The sequence below is a fragment of the Neodiprion pinetum genome, chromosome 6, assembly GCF_021155775.2.
Source record: "Neodiprion pinetum isolate iyNeoPine1 chromosome 6, iyNeoPine1.2, whole genome shotgun sequence".
Classification (NCBI taxonomy): domain Eukaryota; kingdom Metazoa; phylum Arthropoda; class Insecta; order Hymenoptera; family Diprionidae; genus Neodiprion; species Neodiprion pinetum.
In genome coordinates this window covers 1,790,867-1,816,204 of record NC_060237.1, presented here as the reverse complement: position 1 = coordinate 1,816,204, position 25,338 = coordinate 1,790,867, and the positions used below count along the sequence as shown (strand labels likewise).

Below are 25,338 nucleotides of genomic sequence, written 5' to 3'. Positions count from 1 at the left end.
TCCTCGACTAGTCGCGTTTCCATATGCGGTTATACGCTCTCGAATCCCTTCGCTCTGATCCTTTCGCAACATCTGCTCGGAGTCCTCGAACTCTTGCTTCTTCCCTTCGTTCAATATCGGAATCTCGAATAACCGAGACACAATCGATTATACTTTCTCTTCTCTCTGCACCGGTACAGCTTTTGAACAACTGGAGGAAATTTTACGAAAACTCGGTAAACTTGATAAAAGAAATCATCGAAATTCAAACACCGAGGACTTTAATTCAAATTAACCATTACGTACGTCAACGCGAGTAAAATCATTTAAATATATTCCGTTACAACGGGATTTTCGATGCAGCATAATGCAATTAAAAATTTTCACCGTCACCATCGCCACGTGCTTTGACAACATAAAAAATCATCAGCGTTAACTTGAATTATTCGTGAGTTGAAAATTTCCATATTACCTCATCCGTAATAAGATCCTATCTTCCTTCTCGCGTTATACCGTCGATTAATCAAAGCGTCACCATCAGCGTTTGTCCCTGGAGCAATTACACATCGCCACTCGTTATTCCTCACGCGAAGAAACGTCCAATCAATTTCGGCTATAAAAGTACGCGAATATCGTTTCCGTTGGCGTGATTGTCGAAGAGGGGGGTTAAAAAAAAAAAATCCGGGGGATGAGGAGTTATCGCGGTTGGTACGAAACCGGGGTGCTGCTCGAGTGGAACCGGGCATTAAGAATGACGTCGACACACCTACGTCGAGGAGATGGACGTACGGCAGGGTTAACGCCTTTTTGTCAACAGCTTCGATCCTCTTCGCATTCCCCGACCAGGCAACGGTGAAAAAGGTGATCAAGGCGCTGCCGCGGGTCGGCGTTGGAATCAAATATGGGATTCCGCAGACTAGGTAAGTTTCCCCTCTGATCGTCCTGCGTTGTTCCTGAGGAGCCACGAGCTGTCCGACTGTCGCGGTTACCGGCCCACTTAGTCTTCGCCGGTCGTTGAAGCGAAACACGGGCGATGCATTCTTGCGTCTCTTTGTCCTTTCGGCCACCCCTTCTCCGCGACCCTGCGAGGTGTACCTCGACTCTCTCCCTCTCCCCCTCCCCCCTCTCTCTCTCTCTCTCTCTCTCTCTTCACCCCTCCCCTGTACAACAGCGGCGAAGAACACAGGTCCGCGTCGAGACCGCCGAGCCGGTCATCCATTAAACGTTCCTCTGAGGCCCGGCAAAGATACGACGTCCATAAATAAACCAAGTTGGTGGACCGATCTGAGAAAGCTGATTCCCTCCCTTACCGCCTCTCTCCATCTCGCTCTCCCATTCTCTCTCTCTCTTTCTCTCATTCGCTTCTCTTTCATCGGCAATGAAAATTATTTTCAGCGCAAAACTTTAATGGTACAATATAAATATCATTCGGGCCGTTCCTCTCGCGATCTCTCTGCTGATCCTGAAGCCTGCAGCATATGCCGATGCTGCTGGTGCACGCTGCAACCACACGGTTGGATTGTCACTTCGTTAGCGAGCTGTCTAAGATGCGAATTTAATTCGCGCGGCTAACCGATCAGGATCGATCCCGACGTACGGCTTGTCCACTCATCACGCACGGTGTTAATTGGCCGATTTATCAAAAGCAACGTTCATCTTTTATTATTCAATTATCTTACTACGGACGGTGGTTCGATTGGAATCGCGGTGAAACGAGCGAGTTAATTAATTTCGAACACAAATTCTAAAACCATTTACATAATTCCGGGGAAACCGGTTATTTCTTTAGCTTTGTCAATACTTGCCTGTCAGCATTTCGTCATACTTGGGTAAGGTATAGATAATAGTTTTCATAATAATAATGAACAGTAATATTTTGCACGGCTATGAAGACCGCGAGCTTTCACCTTTCAAATGTCATTAAACCTCGTACTCCGGGGTACATAAACACTTGAGACTTGAATCAAAGATTGTAAAGTCAGGATTTAATTTACGAGTTTCGTGCCGCCGAGCTCATCGCGCGCATCTTAATGCATAACGCTTTTTTACTGCAAATCGAAAACAAGTGCGAACGTAATTACGTATATCAAAGTGATGCGGCAGATCCATTTATCCTACTAGACATTCAACCCTCCGCTGGGATATGGATATTGCTTTATAAATAAACATCCCGTGATCGTTTCTCCGCCGGTCTTCTTCTCTGCTCGCGTGCACGAGGATCGTAAATTTTTAATTTTTTTTTTTGTTCCAAAAGTAGCTACATCACCGTTAAAACGACGTGTACAATTTCGATTTTCCATTTACAGAAGAGCTTCGATGATGTCGCCCCGTCAACTCATGCGGAGTTCAAACATGACCCAAAAATGGCAACGCAGAGAGATATCGAATTTCGAATATTTGATGTTTCTCAACACGATTGCTGGTAAGTAAAAACTAGTCACCCCATATTCTGTAACGTTCCCGAGGCGCGCATCTGCGGTGATAGATAATGGCAAAGGCCAGCAACGCCGTTGCTCAGAATCAGGAAAAATGACCAATCATCGCTCGTCCGGAAGCGGGTAAAAACCGCGCCCTCAAACTACACGTTGTGTGCTCCTCGTAATTCCAGGGCGTATAGGTACTCGTACTTGCGCACGTTGTAAACTAGACGGGGCAAGGCGGTCTTTTTAGGGCTGCACGGGCGGATGGAGTCTGTCGTTTCACGTTAGGGGCGTTCTCAATCAGTCTCTTGTTCCGCACTCACCCCAGACCCGGGTGTAATCCTCGTCCCATCACGGCGCACCGCCGCCGGTAATCCTCTCTCTCCCTCAGGAAAACCGGCACCCGAGTTACCCCCTCGGGGAATTTCGACGCTCCACGTCTGTCTGTCTGTCTTCTTCGCGTTCCGCGTGGCTTAATCCCCGCCACCGCCTCTGCGAAGTATCAACTTTGTTTTGCACAAAGAATCGGTCAAAAAATACCCCTTTTTATTATTTGCTGAAAATAATATCGCTTAAAATTGTGCAACAAAAAAAAAGCCTCGTTTGACTCGAAGATTCTACAAAGTATAGTCGGTAATATTATCCGAAATTTTTCTTTGACGCCTTGATAAAACTAAATTATTTCGGTCAATGATTTTATTGTTTGTTGATATACCATTTATTTCTCGTTCCCTCCAGCGTCAATTTCAGCGAATAATTGAGTTGAACAGGTTCTGCAGATTTCTTCGTGGTATATTTTTTTGCGAGGTGTTCTTAAATCGGGCGTAACGATTTCGAAATAAGCCGTAACTGTCGGGGTTACAGATTCTGCTCGTACGAAAATCCGGGCAAGAAATCTTGAACCGTAAACGCAAGGGCCCAAAATTCGCTTCGCTCGACTCTCGTTCAAGTTTCGGAGCATTTCAACCCCTGTAATAGAATGTCGACGGTACACGAAGTCCGATAAAGAGCAGAATCGCGTCAGGCGCGCAATCAGAGTCCACCAGTTAAACCGGATAGCAGTCCAAGTTTCTCCCGGTATTTACGAGGCGCATATATTAATTGTGCGGATAAATAAATATGCGGGGGGTATGAAACACGCGAACCCGGGGAACCGGGAACCGGTCTTCGGTGTCCTGCCGGGGCTCCCGCGCTTCGAGGGCGTCTGTTCGTTCGTTCGTACTCCGTATTCGTTTGCCAAAAATTGATGGTAGTCAATCCGGCGTAAATACGATGCGGGCCCCGCGGTTCCGCGGCCCGTAACGCGTGCAGCAAGAGGCTTTTGCCTCGCCGCCGATCCCGCTGGAATCGCCTCATCCCCGTCACTCCGGCCGGCCATCCCTCACGGCCGTGTCCGACACGAAACTATACCAAACCAGCTGCCAACAGGTCTCTGCTTTCGCCTCTTCGATCCTATCTGCAGGCCTCCGCGTATACATGCATCCAACTATCTCGATCTTTCTCGATCTTCCGCCGGGCTGCCGCAGTCTCTCATTCGCTCGATTCGAGGCCTCTCCTTCTCGCTCCGCACACAACCCGGCATCCCGGTGAATTATTGTTCGGAGGCGAATGATTTATCGGTAAGATATCTACCCGCAAACATCGCGTGGATCCTTTCCCCTGCAGGAATTCTGCATCCTTGATACACCCGCTTTGCGCGATATCCGTACGTAATTATTATACACATACTTGGATTAATTTTCGTACCGCGAATCGAGCGGCGGCATTCGTGAATAAAAATAAAAAAATAAAAATAAAAATTTTCGCTCCGAATTGAACTCTGAATCGCCCCTCCAGATCGCCTTCGTATTCTCGTTCCAACTACTTTTTCCAAATAATTAATTGAGCAGTTTCGGTGCTTCTCGTGTTCGCAAGTTTCGCCTCTTGAAATGGAATGAGATAGGATTCATTGCGATGTAACATGTTATTGTACGAGAACGGGCTTTATAAGTGGGCGGTTAATAGTATAATGATCACAAAACTTGTACGAGGCGTATATCGTGCGAAGAAAGCCACGTAACAAGCACCGCGCTGATATATCTACTTCTCGGTATGTGAAAGAAAAAATAAAAATAAATAAAACTGTATAAATCATCTGGTCGAAAACTGTTACATCCTTTTTCTCCTTATCGCAGTCTCATCGTATCTTACGTGGCAAACTCGCCGATGAATTTCGAGCGAATGCACGTTTGATTTAGAAAAATGTCAGTGATTGACCGATAGAAGGATAGAAGTTGATATAATTTAGCCTGCGCTTTCCGCCGCAGCATCAATCAAGATTTGAAAAAACTGATCTACCTACATCTAGCCGGCTTCTCATTCTCGGCGCTATCGGAATTATATCTACCTTAAGCGGCAAGCCTCGCACTGGTCGTCGACGCGATTAAAAACCGAGAACGGAGAACGCTGTGTCTCCTCGTCTCTTCTACCTCTCATTCTTCTTCTTGCGAGGCGTTTGTTTGTGGTTATTATTACGAGGCTGGACGTGCGTGTGTAAAAGTGGACGGCCATCCTCCCGCGCAGAGACGCCTCATCGGGTTGGGCTTCGCGTACCCGAAGAAGCCTAAGGATGTGAATAGGAGTAGTGAGACACCGAGCGTTATCCCTCTAACCAGAATTCTCGGTCTCTGGATATCCGTCCCCCGCATTCCCGTGTCGCGACGACATCCCCAGACCCTCACTCACGTGGACGCCCTCATTTATTATCACTTTGACGCATAACGCTCTCCTCAAGCTTTATTCCACCGCCCGCGCCGCCGCCACTCTTCTCCGCTAATGATTTATCCAAAATTATCCCCTCGCATCCCTTGCGTATTTATTATCATCATCATCATCATCATGATCACCATCGTCATGTGTAATCTTATAATTCCTGGAATTGAATTGTTATCCTCAATTTCCTCCGTGACTTTCGTACACGCAGAACGAACGGCGTCGTCATTTATCCCGCACGCGAGAGTAATTTTCTTCAAATCGCCTTACCTAATCCTTTTGTTTCGATACTTGTCTCGCTCTCTCTCGCTTCCTCGTATTATCACCCGTTTCAATTTTTACCGGTATACTTAAGCGGGCGCCTCTTGTCGGGGCGGTGACACGTTTTAATTAGCGTTCGTATGCCTACGGTTGGTGGTGAAATGACGAGCGGTCCGTTTTCGTTTGGCTGGCTGGCTGCCGTTACTAATTCTTGTTCATTCTTGTGGGTGAGAGGAAAATAGATAGGGATGCTGAAGAGGGGGGGCCGGACGACCTGAGTGACAATTTCAGAAGCGATTAGGCGAGAGGCTCTGAGTTATGCTCATCCTAAACGGGCTACCGCGCCCCATTGAGCCCGACTTCGGTTTGCTTCGAAATAGAACGACCGACGCCCCGAGATGCGCAAGTGTGAGCATGTATCGCACACTGGTGTATCCATTCCGCTGCCGCGTGTAAAAATGGAAGAAACCCAAGAGCCTTGGGGGAGAAGATGAGACTCCGTAGTCGGGAGGGTCTCTTCGTAATTCAAATTGTACGTTTCTTGTTGAATTTCACTCCGAAAATAAATTCCTCATCTTTCCACGACTTTGCGTTAATTCGCGGCTTCGTTTCGAGAAACTTCGGATGACCCTTGAGCGACGGTGAGTTGAAGAGCATTCTAACCAAGGTGTGCACTCGTCGCTCTAAGAACGTGGTTAGCCGCTCTATCGGCCTTTATAAAAAAAAAAAAAAAACACGTTGAACGACGTTAGCGACCAGATCGGTTGTAGTAACGAGGCGGGCGGCATAACTTTGCGGCATTATAAAAGAAGCATTAATTATTAACGATAAGCTTAGCTCGGATCTCGAGGCTTGGTATACCAACGAATAGCAATATCGCCGCGACTCCGTGCTCAGAGGATCACGTTTCATTCGCATTTATCATAAGGGGAAAGTCTCCGGCATCGATACGCGCCACGAGTGTAACTTTAAACCCTTCGACAAAAAATATGTCCGAAAGAATTTCTGGTCGTCTTCGTTACGTGGGTGACAGTCAGTCATCGTTTACCAAAGCTCGGTATTACATACCTCGCTGCAACTTGCTGAAAAACACAACCCGCACATCGCGTGGGTGGTCCTCGACTAACGCAATCCTTGAAATTCACCCCTCAGGGCACGCGTGCATTCACGCCCGTCAATGATACTCGACGTCTGAACCGAGGAATCAACCTGCCTTAATTATCACGCTTGTTCATTTTTATACCTGAACTCTCTTGTCCCGCTCGGAGGTTGGACGTAAATGAGTTTGACTTTACCTCAAGGGTTTTTGTATTATCTCTTCCTTTTTTTTCTTTTTTTTTTTCTTTTTTTGTACCCATAAGTTTCGCTTCTTTTTCAGTTGTTCTTCAAATCGGTAAACGAAGTCGATAATGTCAATGATATCGGACTATTAATGATCGTAAAAAATTGATCACGGGTACGTAGATGCGATCATATAACTTGTAAAACTCGAACTCGAAAATTTCAAATCGTAACAGTCAAATTACGGCCTCCTAAGAAATCACTGGGCCAAATGATACTCCAATTTCGTTTGATACGAAACCGATAGCGATGCAGAGTTGACGTTACACCGACAATTTCGGTATCGAAAAAGCATCCCGCCGTTCCTCACGTGCTCGGCACGTGATGAGTAATTGCAAAGCCAGTATTTTACTTTCTTAATTGAAAACCATCCCCGGAGTGTTATTAATGAGCTGACTAACTCGGCGCATCGTCCGTGCGGTGGGAGGCCTCCGGGTATAAGGCACATGCGGCGAGTAAATCCTGGCGGTGCGATTCGAACTGCGGTCCGAACCCGCGACGACCGTGAGCTTGTACACGCGAGTTGCTCTCGTCGTGGAAAAGGATAACCGTTTCCGGTACACGTGCGTCCGTACATAATTACGTTACACGCTCCTTATGCTAATGCAAACAGACTTCACATCCTCCGATTTATTAAGTCAATCCTTGTCCCGGGCATTGCATGATCCTCGTGTAATATGTAATACCGCCTGTACTTCGCGTGTAGCCAGACTTAGTTCTGGCGAAACTTCGCGATAAGAACTGGAGACTGCACGTCCACCTACGACCGTCGGTGACGGATCGCTTCGATCCTATCGGAACCCCGAGTTGGCACCGAGGCCAAGCCAAAACCGCGTATCATTCGTCATATCGAGACACTCGAGTTGATCCGTTCGAAAGTTGCCTGAGGCTCGCAGTATTCGTTGCCTCAGGATGGCGGTGAGATCGTCTCTTTGCTTTGTGGCGCATCTCTTTTTCCTCATCCATTCTCGTTTCTGATTCCAGGGCGAACCTACAACGACCTCAACCAGTACCCCGTTTTTCCTTGGGTCCTGACCAACTACGAGACCAAGGAACTGGACCTGAGCCTCCCGAGCAACTATCGGGACCTATCTAAGGTGCGTTACGCAACATACAAGTCGAAGGTACTTCGCTCGCCTGTGCAGTGAACTTGGTTCGCTCTTGTTAACACCGGTGTTGAACACTCTGTTTTCACCCTGTTTCCAGCCCATCGGCGCGTTGAACCCGAGTCGTCGCGCCTACTTTGAGGAACGTTACCAGAGCTGGGAACATGATAGTATTCCACCTTTTCACTACGGCACTCACTACTCAACCGCTGCCTTCGTTCTCAACTGGCTCATTCGCGTGGTGAGTGACGTTGGATTTCGTCTTTTTGCGCTCCTTGGACAATGCGATTTTAGAGTGAAAAACAAACACTCGACGTGAGATGAGGTGTAAAAAGAGTTTCGTAGCGATAAACAATTTTTTCATGCATGAACAAGCGACGATGCCTGTTCCTGAGTCCAAGAAGATGCTTTTCGCGGTGATACATCTAAAGTTTGGGGCACAGAAAATTTTTTCGAGAAATATTTTTTTGCCCAAAGTCTTCTTGACTCGTTATCACCGGCTTACATCTAGCCTTACGGGTGTTAAGGAGTGTAACTTATGGGAGAAGGTCAGTCGTTCGTTAAGTAGTTTGTAGCAGTCGCTGTTTCATCCCGAAGCCGGATGAGATATGGAACAACGATGGCTGCGGCTGTGCGCAGAGTAGAGCTTCCGACTATCTTTTGTTGAGTAGTCAACTCATTTACAGATCGTAAATTAAGCAGACACCCTGCAGCTTTAGCGTCCCGCTTTTTGAAACCCCGATTCGGAGTAGCTTTACTGTGCAGTCGTTAAATTTGACAATTTTTTATTCTAATTCTCCTGCTACTCTTAACCGACCTTATTCCTATTTTTCTAATAGTTTAACGAAACATTTGATCGAGAATGAAAAAAAAAATCCATCAAACACCGACTTGTGCTGTGTGTAAGAACATGACGATTGTAATTTTGTGACAATATTGTAGTTTTTTTTTTTTGCCCAACATATAGCAACAAAACTACTCTACTCTTCTCTTCTCTCTTTAAAAATCTCGCGAAACGTCGTTTTTCGCTTACTTTTTTTTTCGCAAAGCATAGAGAGCGAGAGAGAGAGCGAGAGGGACAGACAGAGAATGAAGGAGAGCCTTTGACGAGTCCTCTGGTTTCCAGTCAAAGTGCGGGACACTTGGGTAACATTCGTCAAGGCGTCGAGGCGCCTCGAGGATGTCAGGAAGCGCGTTGAGGGCCCCGTTGAGAATTGAGTGTCGCTAAGTGGCGGCTTTTAGGTCTTGAAGACGGACTCGGCACCGCCTGGTGTTACGGAGCATAGACGAGTGTATTTTTTTCCTATTTTTTTTCTTTCCATTCCTTTTTTTTTTTTTTTTTTCTTCCTCACCGAAATGGTAAACAACGCTGCCTTGGCGCGGCGCTCCTTGCCCCGGATTTTTCGGCTGCCTCCTTACTTCCTCCGGGACGTGTAAAAACCATGCGACTTCCTGGAGCAGGTTCAATATTCACCTGGTGGTGGAAATAATTGAGCCGTACTCGCACGTACGACGAGGCCAAGGGCTCTCTCGTTTACACGAAAACACGCGTGACTAGGCGCTTTCAGAATAATCACTTATTCGGAATTAAACTCGCATCTAAATGACCCGAGTGTTTATCAGGCCTCGTTTGCTCCGACACCGCGTCTGCCGTCCGAAAACCTCGTTTTATTTTTCACCTTGTATTTTCATAACCAGCCCGAATGTATAGATACGGTCTTTTGAATAGAACCTTGAATTAAATCCAATTCTACGGAACGTAAAACAGAAATTCAGTTGAACAAGAACAGGATTCAGACGAGAATAAGGATCGAACTCGTACCGTTTTGATTCGTGCCAAAAATATCTGCCGTGAAAAATGAGATTCTTGCTTTTTTACCCGTTACCATTTATTCAAACTCAACGTGCACCTTCTGGATTCAGGAACCGATGACAACAATGTTCCTAGCACTCCAGGGGGGCAAGTTTGACCATCCCAACAGACTGTTCTCGTCTATAGCACTATCCTGGAAGAATTGCCAGAGAGACACGTCGGATGTCAAGGTTCGTACACGAAATAGCCCCGCGTTCTATTTTCATGCCAACGTTTTTATTCTCTTCCATTTTTCTTGCATCCAGGAATTAATTCCGGAATTCTTCTTCCTGCCCGAGATGCTTGTCAACAGTAATCGCTACCGATTGGGCAGACAGGAGGACGGAAGCGCTGTCGGCGACGTCGATTTACCACCGTGGGCATCTTCGCCGGAAGAATTTATTCGCATCAATCGAATGGTGAGCAAATTTTCAATCTTATGCTTAGAAAATGAAACTGCAATTAAATGACGCCATTTATTTTTGCGCCGCAGGCACTCGAGTCCGAGTTTGTCTCCTGCCAGCTGCATCAGTGGATCGACCTGATATTCGGGTACAAGCAGAAAGGTGAGTAATTTCTAATCAAAAACAAAAAAAAAAAAAAAAGGAGATCCTAGGAACGACTTAAAATCCTCCACGAGTCGCGTCACGACGGCGCCGCCTTCTGCCGGAGTGTCGGTACACAGGGATCGTTTTAAATTAAATTTTTGGCTGATGCTAATTGTTTGAGACGCCTCTATATCCGGCGCTTCCCCGAAGATGTCCCCGAGCCCTGTTTCTGATGCGGGAGACAGTTTTACCCTCCCTTCGCGTAGGAGGCGAGACCGTATGGAAGGAATTAGTTTTTAGTTTGCACCCGGTCCCCGATCCGTTTCTCATTCTCTCGACGGCTTTTACTCGCAAGTTTTCTTCAGCCGTGCAGGTTTAAGTTCGGCTCGATCGCCTTTCCTACGAATCCGGAGAGAACGAGAGAAAAAGCAACTCCTCGCCAATTAGCCACGTGTTTTCGGCCTCACCCTGTAATACGCAACACGTTTCCTTGTCCTCTCCATCCGGGCGTTTGCGTGATGCGACACGTATCCCAACGGGAAAAGAAAATAATAACAAAATGACAACCGGGCTTCTCGTATCTGTTACTTTTTATTCAGAAAGGAATTAATGCGTTCTAGGTGGAGGTCGTATTTTTCATTCGCGTTATTACGATCTCGCGACACGTTCGGTGTCTTCTACGTGTTGTTCGGAAGGCAAAAACACTTTATTTTCCGCAGGTCCGGAAGCCGTCAGGGCCACGAACGTATTTTACTACCTGACCTACGAGGGCAGCGTGGAACTAGACTCTATCGGAGACCCGGTAATGAAGGAGGCTATCGAGAACCAGATCCGTAACTTTGGACAGACCCCGTCTCAGCTGCTGATGGAACCGCATCCTCCCAGAAGCTCGGCGATGCACCTGGTAAGTGGGAGGAAGAAATTCTGACCCAAGTCCGTGAGGATTTTGCAAGTCTAATGACGCGAAATTTATTATACAACGTTAAATGATGAAATAAAATTCCCCCCTCCTCCTCTCTCCGCAGTCCCCAATGATGTTCTCGAGCATTCCGGACGACGTATGCATGACGATCAAGTTCCCGTCCAACTCGCCGATTTGCCACATATCGGCCAACACTTATCCCCAGCTTCCGTTGCCCTCCGTCGTGACGGTAACCACGGGACAACAGTTTGCTGTTAATCGGTGGAACACAACCTACGCTGGTAAGATTATCTGGAAGATAATTCACGTTGTTTGCTGATTCCATATCTCAAGCTCAATATTCCCATGTATTGACCGTTTCAGCATCGGTCCAGTCTCCGAGCTACGCTGACACTCCGCAAACGCAGGCGGTCAATCAGCCCTTGTCGATGGATCCGGTTCTTTGTGAGTTGAACAAAAAAAGCATTTCTATCGCTGTTCAGTTTTCACATTATCGCCGCAATGTTTGTTTCCTTCTACCCTTCGCGTTTCAGCTCAAACGTCAAACAGCTCAAATCCGGCGCTCCGACGACACTTGGGTGATAATTTCAGCCAGAAGCTGAAGATTCGGAGCAACTGCTTCGTCACAACAGTTGACAGCAGATTTCTCGTTGCTTGCGGATTCTGGGACAACAGTTTCCGCGTATTTTCTACCGAGACAGGTAGAACCATTCAATTTTATAGAAATCAAAAACGAAATGGAAAAAAATTAGGTCCAACTTAACGACGTTTAGCCTACCTTATGAAACAACTCGAAGAATTCATATTAAAATGGGAAGTTTCAGCTGTCTAATGACTTGATCTAAATACTCCGTCTGATGGTGTGAAGAAGCTTTTCTCGCTTCACGCATCACGTTTAGATTTAGTTGAAACAGACAAAAGCAACATGTCAATTTGGACAACTTTTAGAATTCAAAAGGTTTGAGTGTAGTCTACAAACGGTAGATTTACGGCAGAAATCGTAGGGGCACTCTAATCGCTCTCGAAGTGCCCTAAAAACCCCGTACGATGAAACAATCCGCACGCGTATCAAAATCTCGAAAGAAATAAATTCCCAGCTCCGTTTCTTCATCACAAGTTATCTTCTCCCGCAGCTAAAATAGTCCAGATAGTCTTCGGGCACTACGGAGTTGTGACCTGCCTCTCCCGAAGCGAGTGCAACATCACATCCGACTGCTACATAGCGTCGGGAAGCGCAGATTGCACGGTCCTTCTCTGGCACTGGAACGCGCGTACCCAGACAATAGTCGGCGAAGGCGAGGCTCCCGCTCCCCGGGCGACGTTGACGGGTCACGAGCAGCCGGTGACAGCCGTCGTCATCTCTGCCGAGCTTGGCCTGGTGGTTTCAGGATCGCATTGTAAGTCCCCGAAAGCCCCGACGATTTTCAAACTTTCGAATCGTCCATTTTCACCCTCAAATTATGTTGAAGATGGCCCCGTCCTCGTTCACACGACCTTCGGTGATCTTCTCCGGTCCCTCGATGCTCCGTCGGGTTACTCTTCGCCTGAGAACATCGCCATGTCCCGGGAAGGTGTCATAGTGGTCAATTACGAGCGGGGACACGTCGCGGCTTTTACGATAAATGGAAAACGACTTCGTCACGAGTCTCACAACGATAATCTTCAGGTAAGGTTGGCGATGAGGATCGAAATGGAACTTCGCTACTCTCATAATAATTAGAGAAGTTCATTGGAAGTATTCTTACTGCAGCATGCATTTGCGGAATCTGAAATGGTGATAATATGTCTGCAATTTTTAAAAACTCCCATTATTCCTTGTTCAGTGCCTGCTCCTGAGCCGCGACGGCGAGTACCTGATGACTGGAGGAGACAAGGGGATCGTTGAAGTCTGGCGAACCTTCAATCTCGCGCTGCTCTACGCATTCCCGGCCTGCGAAAGCAGCGTCAGATCGCTGGCGCTATCGCACGACCAAAAGTACGTACCACCCTGGCGTCTTGACGCCAAGAGAAAGTGTAGACCTGACCTAGGTGCCGCCACGGTGCCTACCGTCGGCGATACGTCAGATCCCCTCCGTTCTTCTATACTTCATTCCTTTCTGTTTCACTCTTTTATTACAGATTCCTTCTAGCCGGATTGGCAAACGGCTCAATGGTCATCTTCCACATAGATTTTAACAGATGGCATCACGAGTTTCAGCAACGCTACTGAATTCTTCTGAGCGGCGGGATAAAGCGTTCGAGCGAGATAATCGAGAGTGAAGAAGAAATCCGTCATTCCATTATCGCTGTGATGATACGCATTTTTGTACTCTGGAACAGACGCAAATTGATAAAACGAAACACAAAAAAATGGCAAAAAAAAAGAATAGAAAAGAATAGTAATAATTGGAACTTGATACACTTATATTATAAGTCTAGAAAATTGCTTGAATAACGCTGACAAACTTTTCGCTCCATTTCTCAGCAATTAAATTTACTTTATGTCCACCTCCATTAAGAGGATATTTTTTTAAGACATATTTTAACTGGATTTTCAACTCTTTATCAGATCTGCGTTCAAAATTCATTTATTTCCCTTAAAAAAATAGACTTAGGAGTGGGTTCCGTTATGATTATAATTATAATTGTAACTTTTGATTCTGTTTTAAACAATGTTATTTATTTGGTAAAAGGAAAGAAGGAGGATAGAGATATGTACAATCGAAACAGGATTTCGATTAGATTTTATTTTGGAGCAATTACGTTTATGTTTACGTAATATGATTCTAGCATGATTGCGAAATCTACTTTGTAAGTATTGTTTGTTAATCATTACTATCATCATTAGTTGTTCTCTTTGTTAAATTGTTTTTTCACCCCTATAAAGAAATGCGAAAATAAGAATCAAAGGAAAGAATGAGAAGATAATTTTCAACAACGAATACTATGTAGTATTATATACTAATCTTGTTCGAACTATATGTTACATTATTAAAAATGACCGCGGATATAAATTTATAATATATAATTTATTCATTAATTCGCGACGTCAAACAAGAAAAAATATGTTTCAAATATTTATACCGTGTAATCTCTAAATTATACGAACAGTCGTCTATGTGCAATCGGTGTTTATCATGATTATTATAATTTTTAACGTATCAGATCGATCGCCGATTTGCCGCGTGATCGTTAGGCACAGTATGTACTTACGCCTAGGTGTTTTATATATATGATAGTGTTGTTAAGAAAGTACTTTCTGATTATGTATTAAATAATAGGGTACATATGTATATATGTATCTCGGTATTTTTCGTATAAACAACATTATTCGACCTTAATACAACTACAGTTCTTAATGCTGCACAGAAATTCGTTTGAGGCAAAAAATTGAGAGAAAATTAACAATGATAATACATATAAATCAAACAATTCACAACTGAATCAGCCGAGATATTTAATAATTATGATGATTGTGTCGAGTATATGATAGTTTTCGAATTGTTTACTGCATAACGTATAAAAGCTTGGTTCTTTATATACATACATAATTATGTGTATATAATAAGTAACTAAAAGATTTGTTATTAACATTAACGCTAGTCAATTACGGAGACTTTGATCTATTATATAACTGTCTACGTTGCAATCTTTCGAAAGCTTACGACGACGAAAAAAAAAAAAATAAAGTAAAATAAAACGTTTAAAAATTAACATTTCATGAGATGCCAAACTGTGCGTAAATTATTTTTATGCATCTTTGAACGTAAGTTTGGCGCCAATATTTGTCTCAATAAATTATACCGTGGTACCCGTTGTACATAATACATATTAATAATATCCTGCATACTTACCTATACGCTATATACATATGTCTATCTTACATATGTACAATATATGCAATATCGGATCATAATTCTGTTCCCTGTGGATGGAGGATTTTCAGAGAAAGAGTTTTTATAGTCACTGTCACAAACTATACATATGTATACATACTTGACACAGGTACATAAATGTATAATTCCGTTGTAGCGAAGATCGCCAATTCGAATTACGTAGATAATTCTTTCGCGATACTGTCTGAAGTTTTTATCCAGAGTGTATAAATATCGATGAACCATCACTTTGATCTCCCTACTGCCCCAACCATATACATACCTATATGTATAACTCATCCTTGTGCTTTAATTAACAAAGATCCTATAATTTCATCAACGCCGTCCAGCTTAACTCTGTGGAGGATATTTCTTATGATAATATTTTCGCATGCAAAACATAATAATTATGGTAATAATAATAATGATAATAATGATAACAATAATAATAATAATAATAATAATATTAATAATAATCAATAGAACATGAATAAAAACGACGTAGATATTAATTGGTCTGCCGAATCGGAACTCTTATCATTTTTTCAAATTAAAGAAAAACATTTAGTATGTATAAGGGCGCAGTTAGTAAACCAAGTAAGCTTCACTTACTTTACACATGTACGGTGGGTAAAAGTTACAATACGAGAAGCTCTGAAAAATGGAAAGGAATAAACAACAAATTCAACTTTCAATTAATTCACAAATACCAAATGGAAAAAATCGAATCGGAACAGAAGAGATAGAAAAATGCATCAAATGTAGGTGCCACATAATTAAAAATTGCAGATAATAGTAATAGGAAGCGAAAAAATATTTGAAAAACCATAATATTCAGCAATCAAAAATAATTTATTGTGCTCTTACGAGTATTGTACAATTATAAATAGTATTCTAATCTACGCATTGATATAAATATAAAGGCACACATTAATTCTGTGTTGCAAATACATCACTTACACACATTTAATTAATATTATCATCGTCATCGTCATCGTCATTATTATTACTATTATCGATTTTAACAGAGTCTACTTTTATCAAATGCACCAGATAAATAATCCGCTAATCAATAGTAAATAGATGCTTCGAAGACACATTATATTAAGGGCTAATCGGACGATATGATCCATAGTTGTGCCGATTTAACTGCAAGGTGTTTGTTGCACAGTTTTATCTATATTTAAGGACTATGCAGAAAAGAAGGAACGTAAAAAATAACCGAATGAAAGAAATCCCGCTTACGTGATTGTAAAACTCAAATAGTATTCGACATAAATTTATGCGCATATAGATTATATGTTATAAAATATCGTGTGTACGTTACTTAAGTAATGCAGTATTGTATTGTAGAAAAAGTGTATGTAGTTTTTTTGCCCTATATGTATGCATCATCTTGTTCGTTTTTGTAGATTGCATTGAAAGTTCAGAATGTCGCGGTGTAACGAAAAGCTATGCTAATGAATGTCCGACCTGCAAACAATAGACATCCTCGGATGTTACATACATCTCACTTATATTTAATTGCCATGCGCAGCTATGTATAATAATGATAACGTTAACGAATAAATATTCATATTATTCGATATAAATTACACACATGCATACATATACATAATTAGAAGAAAGTTCAAAAATGCAGCGTATTATTGGGATGATGAATGTGTCCGCAGAGGTTTTTATATTTGTTTATAGGTGTGAATGGTGCAGCGCATTTTTCAAGCAAGTTGTTAGTGAAATCCCTCCATTTTGCTAAAATTGAAGAAAAATAGAATAAAAAAAATTAATAAATAAAAATAAAAAAACCAAAAAAAAATATATATATATATATATATATTAAAATGGCGAGAATAATGTGGAAAAAAAAGAGTAAGTCAAATCAACTTCTGTCCGAACTTATGTAACTCGTCAGTATGCATATAATTCATGATGATATACACATGCGTATACCTGTAAAATATTATAAGTAACGCTAAGTACAATGCTATATAGGTAAATAATTAATAAGAGTTTGCCTATACTATTATTATCTTTATTGTTGTTTCTTTTTATCATTTTGTCATTATTACCATTGAATATTGATTCTTGATGAAGCATAAAGTATACATTTGTACATTCTACGATTAGGTACATATTCAATGTTCATGCGTGGAATCTTTGAAAAAGTTTACTAGCTTACATAATTATTATTACTATTATTACGAATAGAATATAATTAAGGTATAGAAGTAAAATCGTGTAACAAAGTTTTATCTGGTCTGTTATAATGTGTAAGCCTGCCGTTGAAATAGATCATACATGATATAATATCCATAATGTTACGAGTAATTATTACTGATATGTACTACGTTTACAGAACATTTACAAAAATGAAGAGCTCATTCCTGATGAAAAGGTGAACAGAAAAATGATGAATAATAAAGAAAAAGAAGTTATAATAATGAATGGATTGAGTGACGATGCGCATTCAGGCATTTGATTGTTAGATTGTTTTGAAAAAGCCTCACTTCGAAGAAAATTGAAGGGAGGACAAAAATCATACATTAGAAAATTGACAAAAAAATAAAAATAATAATCACTACAAATAATCCGAAGATGATGTTTGAAGTTAAAACACTTATTTATTAATGACAAAAGTTGCTATCCGAAAAGTATTTGATCCATGTGTCGGTTTCGTTGCAAAATACCGTTGCAAAGTGAAAACGATAACGGATATTGAATCAATGTCCGACCTCCTGAACTTCTCTCAAAATCGACAAGAAATGTCTGTGTAGGTCTATACGAAATCAAAAACTATAGCTAGCGGTACAAAACGCTGTAGTCAGCACGATATACGACGTACACGTATTTCACTGTAGAAAATTCAGTATGAATAAATAAAACGACATAAAGGGGAAAACGATTCAGAAGTAAGTATTGGTCGACGTACAAAATTGCTTTGAACAATACAAGTACTTGATGGATGATCTGGTCATGCCGGAGTGAATGTGTATTCGAAACAATCATCAAACTCTTTTTTGCGGCATCATCGCCACAATTGATTTTGGCAGGCTTTAGAAGTATTGAATGTAGAAATAATTGAGTCGTCGCTAACCTTGAATTATTAGATTATAAACATATAACGCATGAGCTTTCAGGCTTATTTTATACTTAGAATAACAATGTCATGTAAAAAAAAAGTAACCTACTAAACAAGTTGTAATCTAGCTTAAGGTAGATTATATTGTGAAAATTAGTGAAATAGATTCATGGTACATTTATTACTCTGCCTAATTCATTCTTGGGTTTTGTTACTTCGACACCTCACCACGTACACCATTATTAACAGACTTTATTACAAAAATGAGCCAACGGACAAAATCGTTCTTCTTCCGTGCTTTGCGGCCGGCAACTTGTTTTCAAATCGACTGGGTTGGACTATCCAGATTTATGGGGTGTTCATTTTAGTCAGCACGAAATGAGCAGCTGGGAGGATCCAGAAAAGATGAAAGATGATGATCTATTTTTCAGACGTGACTTTTAATTAGCTGTATGAAGCGGGCTTATTGTTGAATTGCGCGCGATTACGTCGACATGTGACCTCACTGTAAACATTGTCGCGTTTTTTCGATATGATCGAAAAATGTTCGGAGAATATCAAATTTTTATAGAAAATCTAATTTTTAGGGTGGTCAGGTTTTCAGCTGGAGATCGAACAGGACGACCCCATCTACGCTGTTCGGACTCCAAGAACTCAAGGAACACAGCGGAAAGAGCGTAGGACCAACAGGAGAGAAATGGCGAGCGAAAAAGCACCTGCTGAAAAATGTCGAAAATTCAGGTTCTGGTTTTTTGGCTGTAACTTTTGATGCGTTGATCGCAGCGTATTGGGACTGCGCCCAATCGATTTCTCTCGCGAAATTACGTCCGATTGGTGCTACAATTAATTGATTCCAGCACTTTTCAAAATCGCGAAAATTTTCGCCAAAAATGGAAAGGGGTTAGCCTTACTTTTTTTTTTGGCAAAAAACTTTTGGTCTCAGATTCGATTTAAACGATCCTTATCCGACCAATTGGACCCTCAGGAACTCAGAAATCGCAGCGAAAAGAGCGTAGGACCAACAGGAGAGAAATGGCGAGCGAAAGAGCACCTGCTGAAAAATGTCGAAAATTCAGGTTCTGGTTTTTTGGCTGTAACTTTTGATGCGTTGATCGCAGCGTATTGGAACTGTGCCCAATCGATTTCTCTCGCAAAATTACGTCCGATTAGTGCTACAATTAATTGATTCCAGCACTTTTCAAAATCGCGAAAATTTTCGCCAAAAATGGAAAGGGGTTAGCCTTACTTTTTTTTTTGGCAAAAAACTTTTGGTCTCAGATTCGATTTAAACGATCCTTATCCGACCAATTGGACCCTCAGGAACTCAGAAATCGCAGCGAAAAGAGCGTAGGACCAACAGGAGAGAAATAGCGAGCGAAAAAGCACCTGCTGAAAAATGTCGAAAATTCAGGTTCTGGTTTTTTGGCTGTAACTGTTGATGCGTTGATCGCAGCGTATTGGGACTGCGCCCAATCGATTTCTCTCGCGAAATTACGTCCGATCAGTGCTACAATTAAATGATTCCAGCACTTTTCAAAATCGCGAAAATTTTCGCCAAAAATGGAAAGGGGTTAGCCTTACTTTTTTTTTTGGCAAAAAACTTTTGGTCTCAGATTCGATTTAAACGATCCTTATCCGACCAATTGGACCCTCAGGAACTCAGAAATCGCAGCGAAAAGAGCGTAGGACCAACAGGAGAGAAATGGCGAGCGAAGAAGCACCTGCTGAAAAATGTCGAAAATTCAGGTTCTGGTTTTTTGGCTGTAACTTTTGATGCGTTGATCGCAGCGTATTGGGACTGCGCCCAATCGATTTCTCTCGCAAAATTACGTCCGATTAGTGCTACAATTGATTGATTCCAGCACTTTTCAAAATCGCGAAAATTTTCGCCAAAAATGGAAAGGGGTTAGCCTTACTTTTTTTTTTGGCAAAAAACTTTTGGTCTCAGATTCGATTTAAACGATCCTTATCCGACCAATTGGACCCTCAGGAACTCAGAAATCGCAGCGAAAAGAGCGTAGGACCAACAGGAGAGAAATGGCGAGCGAAAAAGCACCTGCTGAAAAATGTCGAAAATTCAGGTTCTGGTTTTTTGGCTGTAACTTTTGATGCGTTGATCGCAGCGTATTGGGACTGCTCTTAATCGATTTCTCTCGCAAAATTACGTCCGATCAGTGCGACAATTAATTGATTCCAGCACTTTTTAAAATCGCGAAAATTTTCGCCAAAAATGGAAAGGGGTTAGCCTTACTTTTTTTTTTGGCAAAAAACTTTTGGTCTCAGATTCGATTTAAACGATCCTTATCCGACCAATTGGACCCTCAGGAACTCAGAAATCGCAGCGAAAAGAGCGTAGGACCAACAGGAGAGAAATAGCGAGCGAAAAAGCACCTGCTGAAAAATGTCGAAAATTCAGGTTCTGGTTTTTTGGCTGTAACTGTTGATGCGTTGATCGCAGCGTATTGGGACTGCGCCCAATCAATTTCTCTCGCGAAATTACGTCCGATCGGTGCTACAATTAATTGATTCCAGCACTTTTCAAAATCGCGAAAATTTTCGCCAAAAATGGAAAGGGGTTAGCCTTACTTTTTTTTTTGGCAAAAAACTTTTGGTCTCAGATTCGATTTAAACGATTTTTATCCGACCAATTGGACCCTCAGGAACTCAGAAATCGCAGCGAAAAGAGCGTAGGACCAACAGGAGAGAAATGGCGAGCGAAGAAGCACCTGCTGAAAAATGTCGAAAATTCAGGTTCTGGTTTTTTGGCTGTAACTTTTGATGCGTTGATCGCAGCGTATTGGGACTGCGCCCAATCGATTTCTCTCGCAAAATTACGTCCGATCAGTGCTACAATTAAATGATTCCAGCACTTTTCAAAATCGCGAAAATTTTCGCCAAAAATGGAAAGGGGTTAGCCTTACTTTTTTTTTCGGCAAAAAACTTTTGGTCTCAGATTCGATTTAAACAATCCTTATCCGACCAATTAGACCCTCAGGAACTCAGAAATCGCAGCGAAAAGAGCGTAGGACCAACAGGAGAGAAATAGCGAGCGAAAAAGCACCTGCTGAAAAATGTCGAAAATTCAGGTTCTGGTTTTTTGGCTGTAACTTTTGATGCGTTGATCGCAGCGTATTGGGACTGCGCCCAATCGATTTCTCTCGCGAAATTACGTCCGATCGGTGCTACAATTAAATGATTGCAGCACTTTTCAAAATCGCGAAAATTTTCGCCAAAAATGGAAAGGGGTTAGCCTTACTTTTTTTTTTGGCAAAAAACTTTTGGTCTCAGATTCGATTTAAACGATTCTTATCCGACCAATTGGACCCTCAGGAACTCAGAAATCGCAGCGAAAAGAGCGTAGGACCAACAGGAGAGAAATGGCGAGCGAAAAAGCACCTGCTGAAAAATGTCGAAAATTCAGGTTCTGGTTTTTTGGCTGTAACTTTTGATGCGTTGATCGCAGCGTATTGTGACTGCTCTTAATCGATTTCTCTCGCAAAATTACGTCCGATCAGTGCTACAATTAATTGATTCCAGCACTTTTCAAAATCGCGAAAATTTTCGCCAAAAATGGAAAAGGGTTAGCCTTACTTTTTTTTTTGGCAAAAAACTTTTGGTCTCAGATTCGATTTAAACGATTTTCATCCGACCAATTGGACCCTCAGGAACTCAGAAATCGCAGCGAAAAGAGCGTAGGACCAACAGGAGAGAAATGGCGAGCGAAGAAGCACCTGCTGAAAAATGTCGAAAATTCAGGTTCTGGTTTTTTGGCTGTAACTTTTGATGCGTTGATCGCAGCGTATTGAGACTGCGCCCAATCGATTTCTCTCGCGAAACTACGTCCGATCGGTGCTACAATTAAATGATCGCAGCACTTTTCAAAATCGCGAAAATTTTCGCCAAAAATGGAAAGGGGTTAGCCTTACTTTTTTTTCGGCAAAAAACTTTTGGTCTCAGATTCGATTTCAACGATTCTTATCCGACCAATCGGACCCTCAGGAACTCAGAAATCGCAGCGAAAAAAGCGTAGGATCAACAGGAGAGAAATGGCGAGCGAAAAAGCACCTGCTGAAAAATGTCGAAAATTCAGGTTCTGGTTTTTTGGCCGTAACTTTTGATGCGTTGATCGCAGCGTATTGGGACTGCGCCCAATCGATTTCTCTCGCAAAATTACGTCCGATTAGTGCTACAATTAATTGATTCCAGCACTTTTCAAAATCGCGAAAATTTTCGCCAAAAATGGAAAGGGGTTAGCCTTACTTTTTTTTTTGGCAAAAAACTTTTGGTCTCAGATTCGATTTAAACGATCCTTATCCGACCAATTGGACCCTCAGGAACTCAGAAATCGCAGCGAAAAGAGCGTAGGACCAACAGGAGAGAAATGGCGAGCGAAAAAGCACCTGCTGAAAAATGTCGAAAATTCAGGTTCTGGTTTTTTGGCTGTAACTTTTGATGCGTTGATCGCAGCGTATTGGGACTGCTCTTGATCGATTTCTCTCGCAAAATTACGTCCGATCAGTGCTACAATTAATTGATTCCAGCACTTTTTAAAATCGCGAAAATTTTCGCCAAAAATGGAAAGGGGTTAGCCTTACTTTTTATTTTGGCAAAAAACTTTTGGTCTCAGATTCGATTCAAACGATATTTATCCGACACATTGGACCCTCAGGAACTCAGAAATCGCAGCGAAAAGAGCGTAGGACCAACAGGAGAGAAATGGCGAGCGAAGAAGCACCTGCTGAAAAATGTCGAAAATTCAGGTTCTGGTTTTTTGGCTGTAACTTTTGATGCGTTGATCGCAGCGTATTGGGACTGCGCCCAATCGATTTCTCTCGCGAAATTACGTCCGATCGGTGCTACAATTAAATGATTCCAGCACTTTTCAAAATCGCGAAAATTTTCGCCAAAAATGGAAAGGGGTTAGCCTTACTTTTTTTTTTGGCAAAAAACTTTTGGTCTCAGATTCGATTTAAACGATCCTTATCCGACCAATTGGACCCTCAGGAACTCAGAAATCGCAGCGAAAAGAGCGTAGGACCAACAGGAGAGAAATGGCGAGCGAAAAAGCACCTGCTGAAAAATGTCGAAAATTCAGTTTCTGGTTTTTTGGCTGTAACTTTTGATGCGTTGATCGCAGCGTGTTGGGACTGCGCCCAATCGATTTCTCCCGCAAAATTACGTCTGATTAGTGCTACAATTAATTGATTCCAGCACTTTTCAAAATCGCGAAAATTTTCGCTAAAAATGGAAAGGGGTTAGCCTTACTTTTTTTTTTGGCAAAAAACTTTTGGTCTCAGATTCGATTTAAACGATCCTTATCCGACCAATTGGACCCTCAGGAACTCAGGAATCGCAGCGAAAAGAGCGTAGGACCAACAGGAGAGAAATGGCGAGCGAAAAAGCACCTGCTAAAAAATGTCGAAAATTCAGGTTCCGGTTTTTTGGCTGTAACTTTTGATGCGTTGATCGCAGCGTATTGGGACTGCTCTTAATCGATTTCTCTCGCAAAATTACGTCCGATCAGTGCTACAATTAATTGATTCCAGCACTTTTTAAAATCGCGAAAATTTTCGCCAAAAATGGAAAGGGGTTAGCCTCACTTTTTTTTTTGGCAAAAAACTTTTGGTCTCAGATACGATTCAAACGATTTTCATCCGACCAATTGGACCCTCAGGAACTCAGAAATCGCAGCGAAAAGAGCGTAGGACCAACAGGAGAGAAATGGCGAGCGAAAAAGCACCTGCTGAAAAATGTCGAAAATTCAGGTTCTGGTTTTTTGGCTGTAACTTTTGATGCGTTGATCGCAGCGTATTGGGACTGCTCTTAATCGATTTCTCTCGCAAAATTACGTCCGATCAGTGCTACAATTAATTGATTCCAGCACTTTTTAAAATCGCGAAAATTTTCGCCAAAAATGGAAAGGGGTTAGCCTTACTTTTTTTTTTGGCAAAAAACTTTTGGTCTCAGATTCGATTCAAACGATATTTATCCGACTCATTGGACCCTCAGGAACTCAGAAATCGCAGCGAAAAGAGCGTAGGACCAACAGGAGAGAAATGGCGAGCGAAGAAGCACCTGCTGAAAAATGTCGAAAATTCAGGTTCTGGTTTTTTGGCTGTAACTTTTGATGCGTTGATCGCAGCGTATTGGGACTGCGCCCAATCGATTTCTCCCGCGAAATTACGTCCGATCGGTGCTACAATTAAATGATTCCAGCACTTTTCAAAATCGCGAAAATTTTCGCCAAAAATGGAAAGGGGGTAGCCTTACTTTTTTTTTCGGCAAAAAACTTTTGGTCTCAGATTTGATTTAAACGATCCTTATCCGACCAATTGGACCCTCAGGAACTCAGAAATCGCAGCGAAAAGAGCGTAGGACCAACAGGAGAGAAATGGCGAGCGAAAAAGCACCTGCTGAAAAATGTCGAAAATTCAGGTTCCGGTTTTTTGGCTGTAACTTTTGATGCGTTGATCGCAGCGTATTGGGACTGTGCCCAATCGATTTCTCTCCCAAAATTACGTCCGATTAGTGCTACAATTAATTGATTCCAGCACTTTTCAAAATCGCGAAAATTTTCGCCAAAAATGGAAAGAGGTTAGCCTTACTTTTTTTTTTGGCAAAAAACTTTTGGTCTCAGATTCGATTTAAACGATCCTTATCCGACCAATTGGACCCTCAGGAACTCAGAAATCGCAGCGAAAAGAGCGTAGGACCAACAGGAGAGAAATGGCGAGCGAAAAAGCACCTGCTGAAAAATGTCGAAAATTCAGGTTCTGGTTTTTTGGCTGTAACTTTTGATGCGTTGATCGCAGCGTATTGGGACCGCGCCCAATCGATTTCTCTCGCAAAATTACGTCCGATTAGTGCTACAATTAATTGATTCCAGCACTTTTTAAAATCGCGAAAATTTTCGCCAAAAATACAAAGGGGTTAACCTTCCTTTTTTTTGCACCAAAAAACTTTCGGTCTCAGATTCGATTTACACGATCCTTATCCGACCAATTGGACCCTCAGGAACTCAGAAATCGCAGCGAAAAGAGCGTAGGACCAACAGGAGAGAAATGGCGAGCGAAGAAGCACCTGCTGAAAAATGTCGAAAATTCAGGTTCTGGTTTTTTGGCTGTAACTTTTGATGCGTTGATCGCAGCGTATTGGGACTGCGCCCAATCGATTTCTCTCGCAAAATTACGTCGGAATAGTGCCAGAAAGACTTGATTCCAGCACT

The 25,338-nt window shown here is 42.3% G+C and overlaps 1 protein-coding gene across 1 annotated transcript in view; it reads left to right on the top strand.

Annotated features, from left to right (window-relative positions):
• rg (A kinase anchor protein rugose) overlaps positions 1–17,350 on the top strand; it is a 157,525-nt gene extending 140,175 nt beyond the window's left edge. The window contains exons 39-53 of the mRNA XM_046633230.2: positions 797–899; positions 2,286–2,401; positions 7,737–7,849; positions 7,959–8,099; positions 9,782–9,901; positions 9,977–10,129; positions 10,204–10,276; positions 10,978–11,162; positions 11,284–11,461; positions 11,544–11,624; positions 11,714–11,881; positions 12,314–12,577; positions 12,650–12,846; positions 13,004–13,155; positions 13,299–17,350. Coding sequence (XP_046489186.1) covers positions 797–899; positions 2,286–2,401; positions 7,737–7,849; positions 7,959–8,099; positions 9,782–9,901; positions 9,977–10,129; positions 10,204–10,276; positions 10,978–11,162; positions 11,284–11,461; positions 11,544–11,624; positions 11,714–11,881; positions 12,314–12,577; positions 12,650–12,846; positions 13,004–13,155; positions 13,299–13,389 — 2,135 coding nt within the window. The 3' untranslated portion in view covers positions 13,390–17,350. The remainder of the gene's footprint in view (positions 1–796; positions 900–2,285; positions 2,402–7,736; positions 7,850–7,958; positions 8,100–9,781; positions 9,902–9,976; positions 10,130–10,203; positions 10,277–10,977; positions 11,163–11,283; positions 11,462–11,543; positions 11,625–11,713; positions 11,882–12,313; positions 12,578–12,649; positions 12,847–13,003; positions 13,156–13,298) is intronic.
• Positions 17,351–25,338: the final 7,988 nt, after the last annotated feature.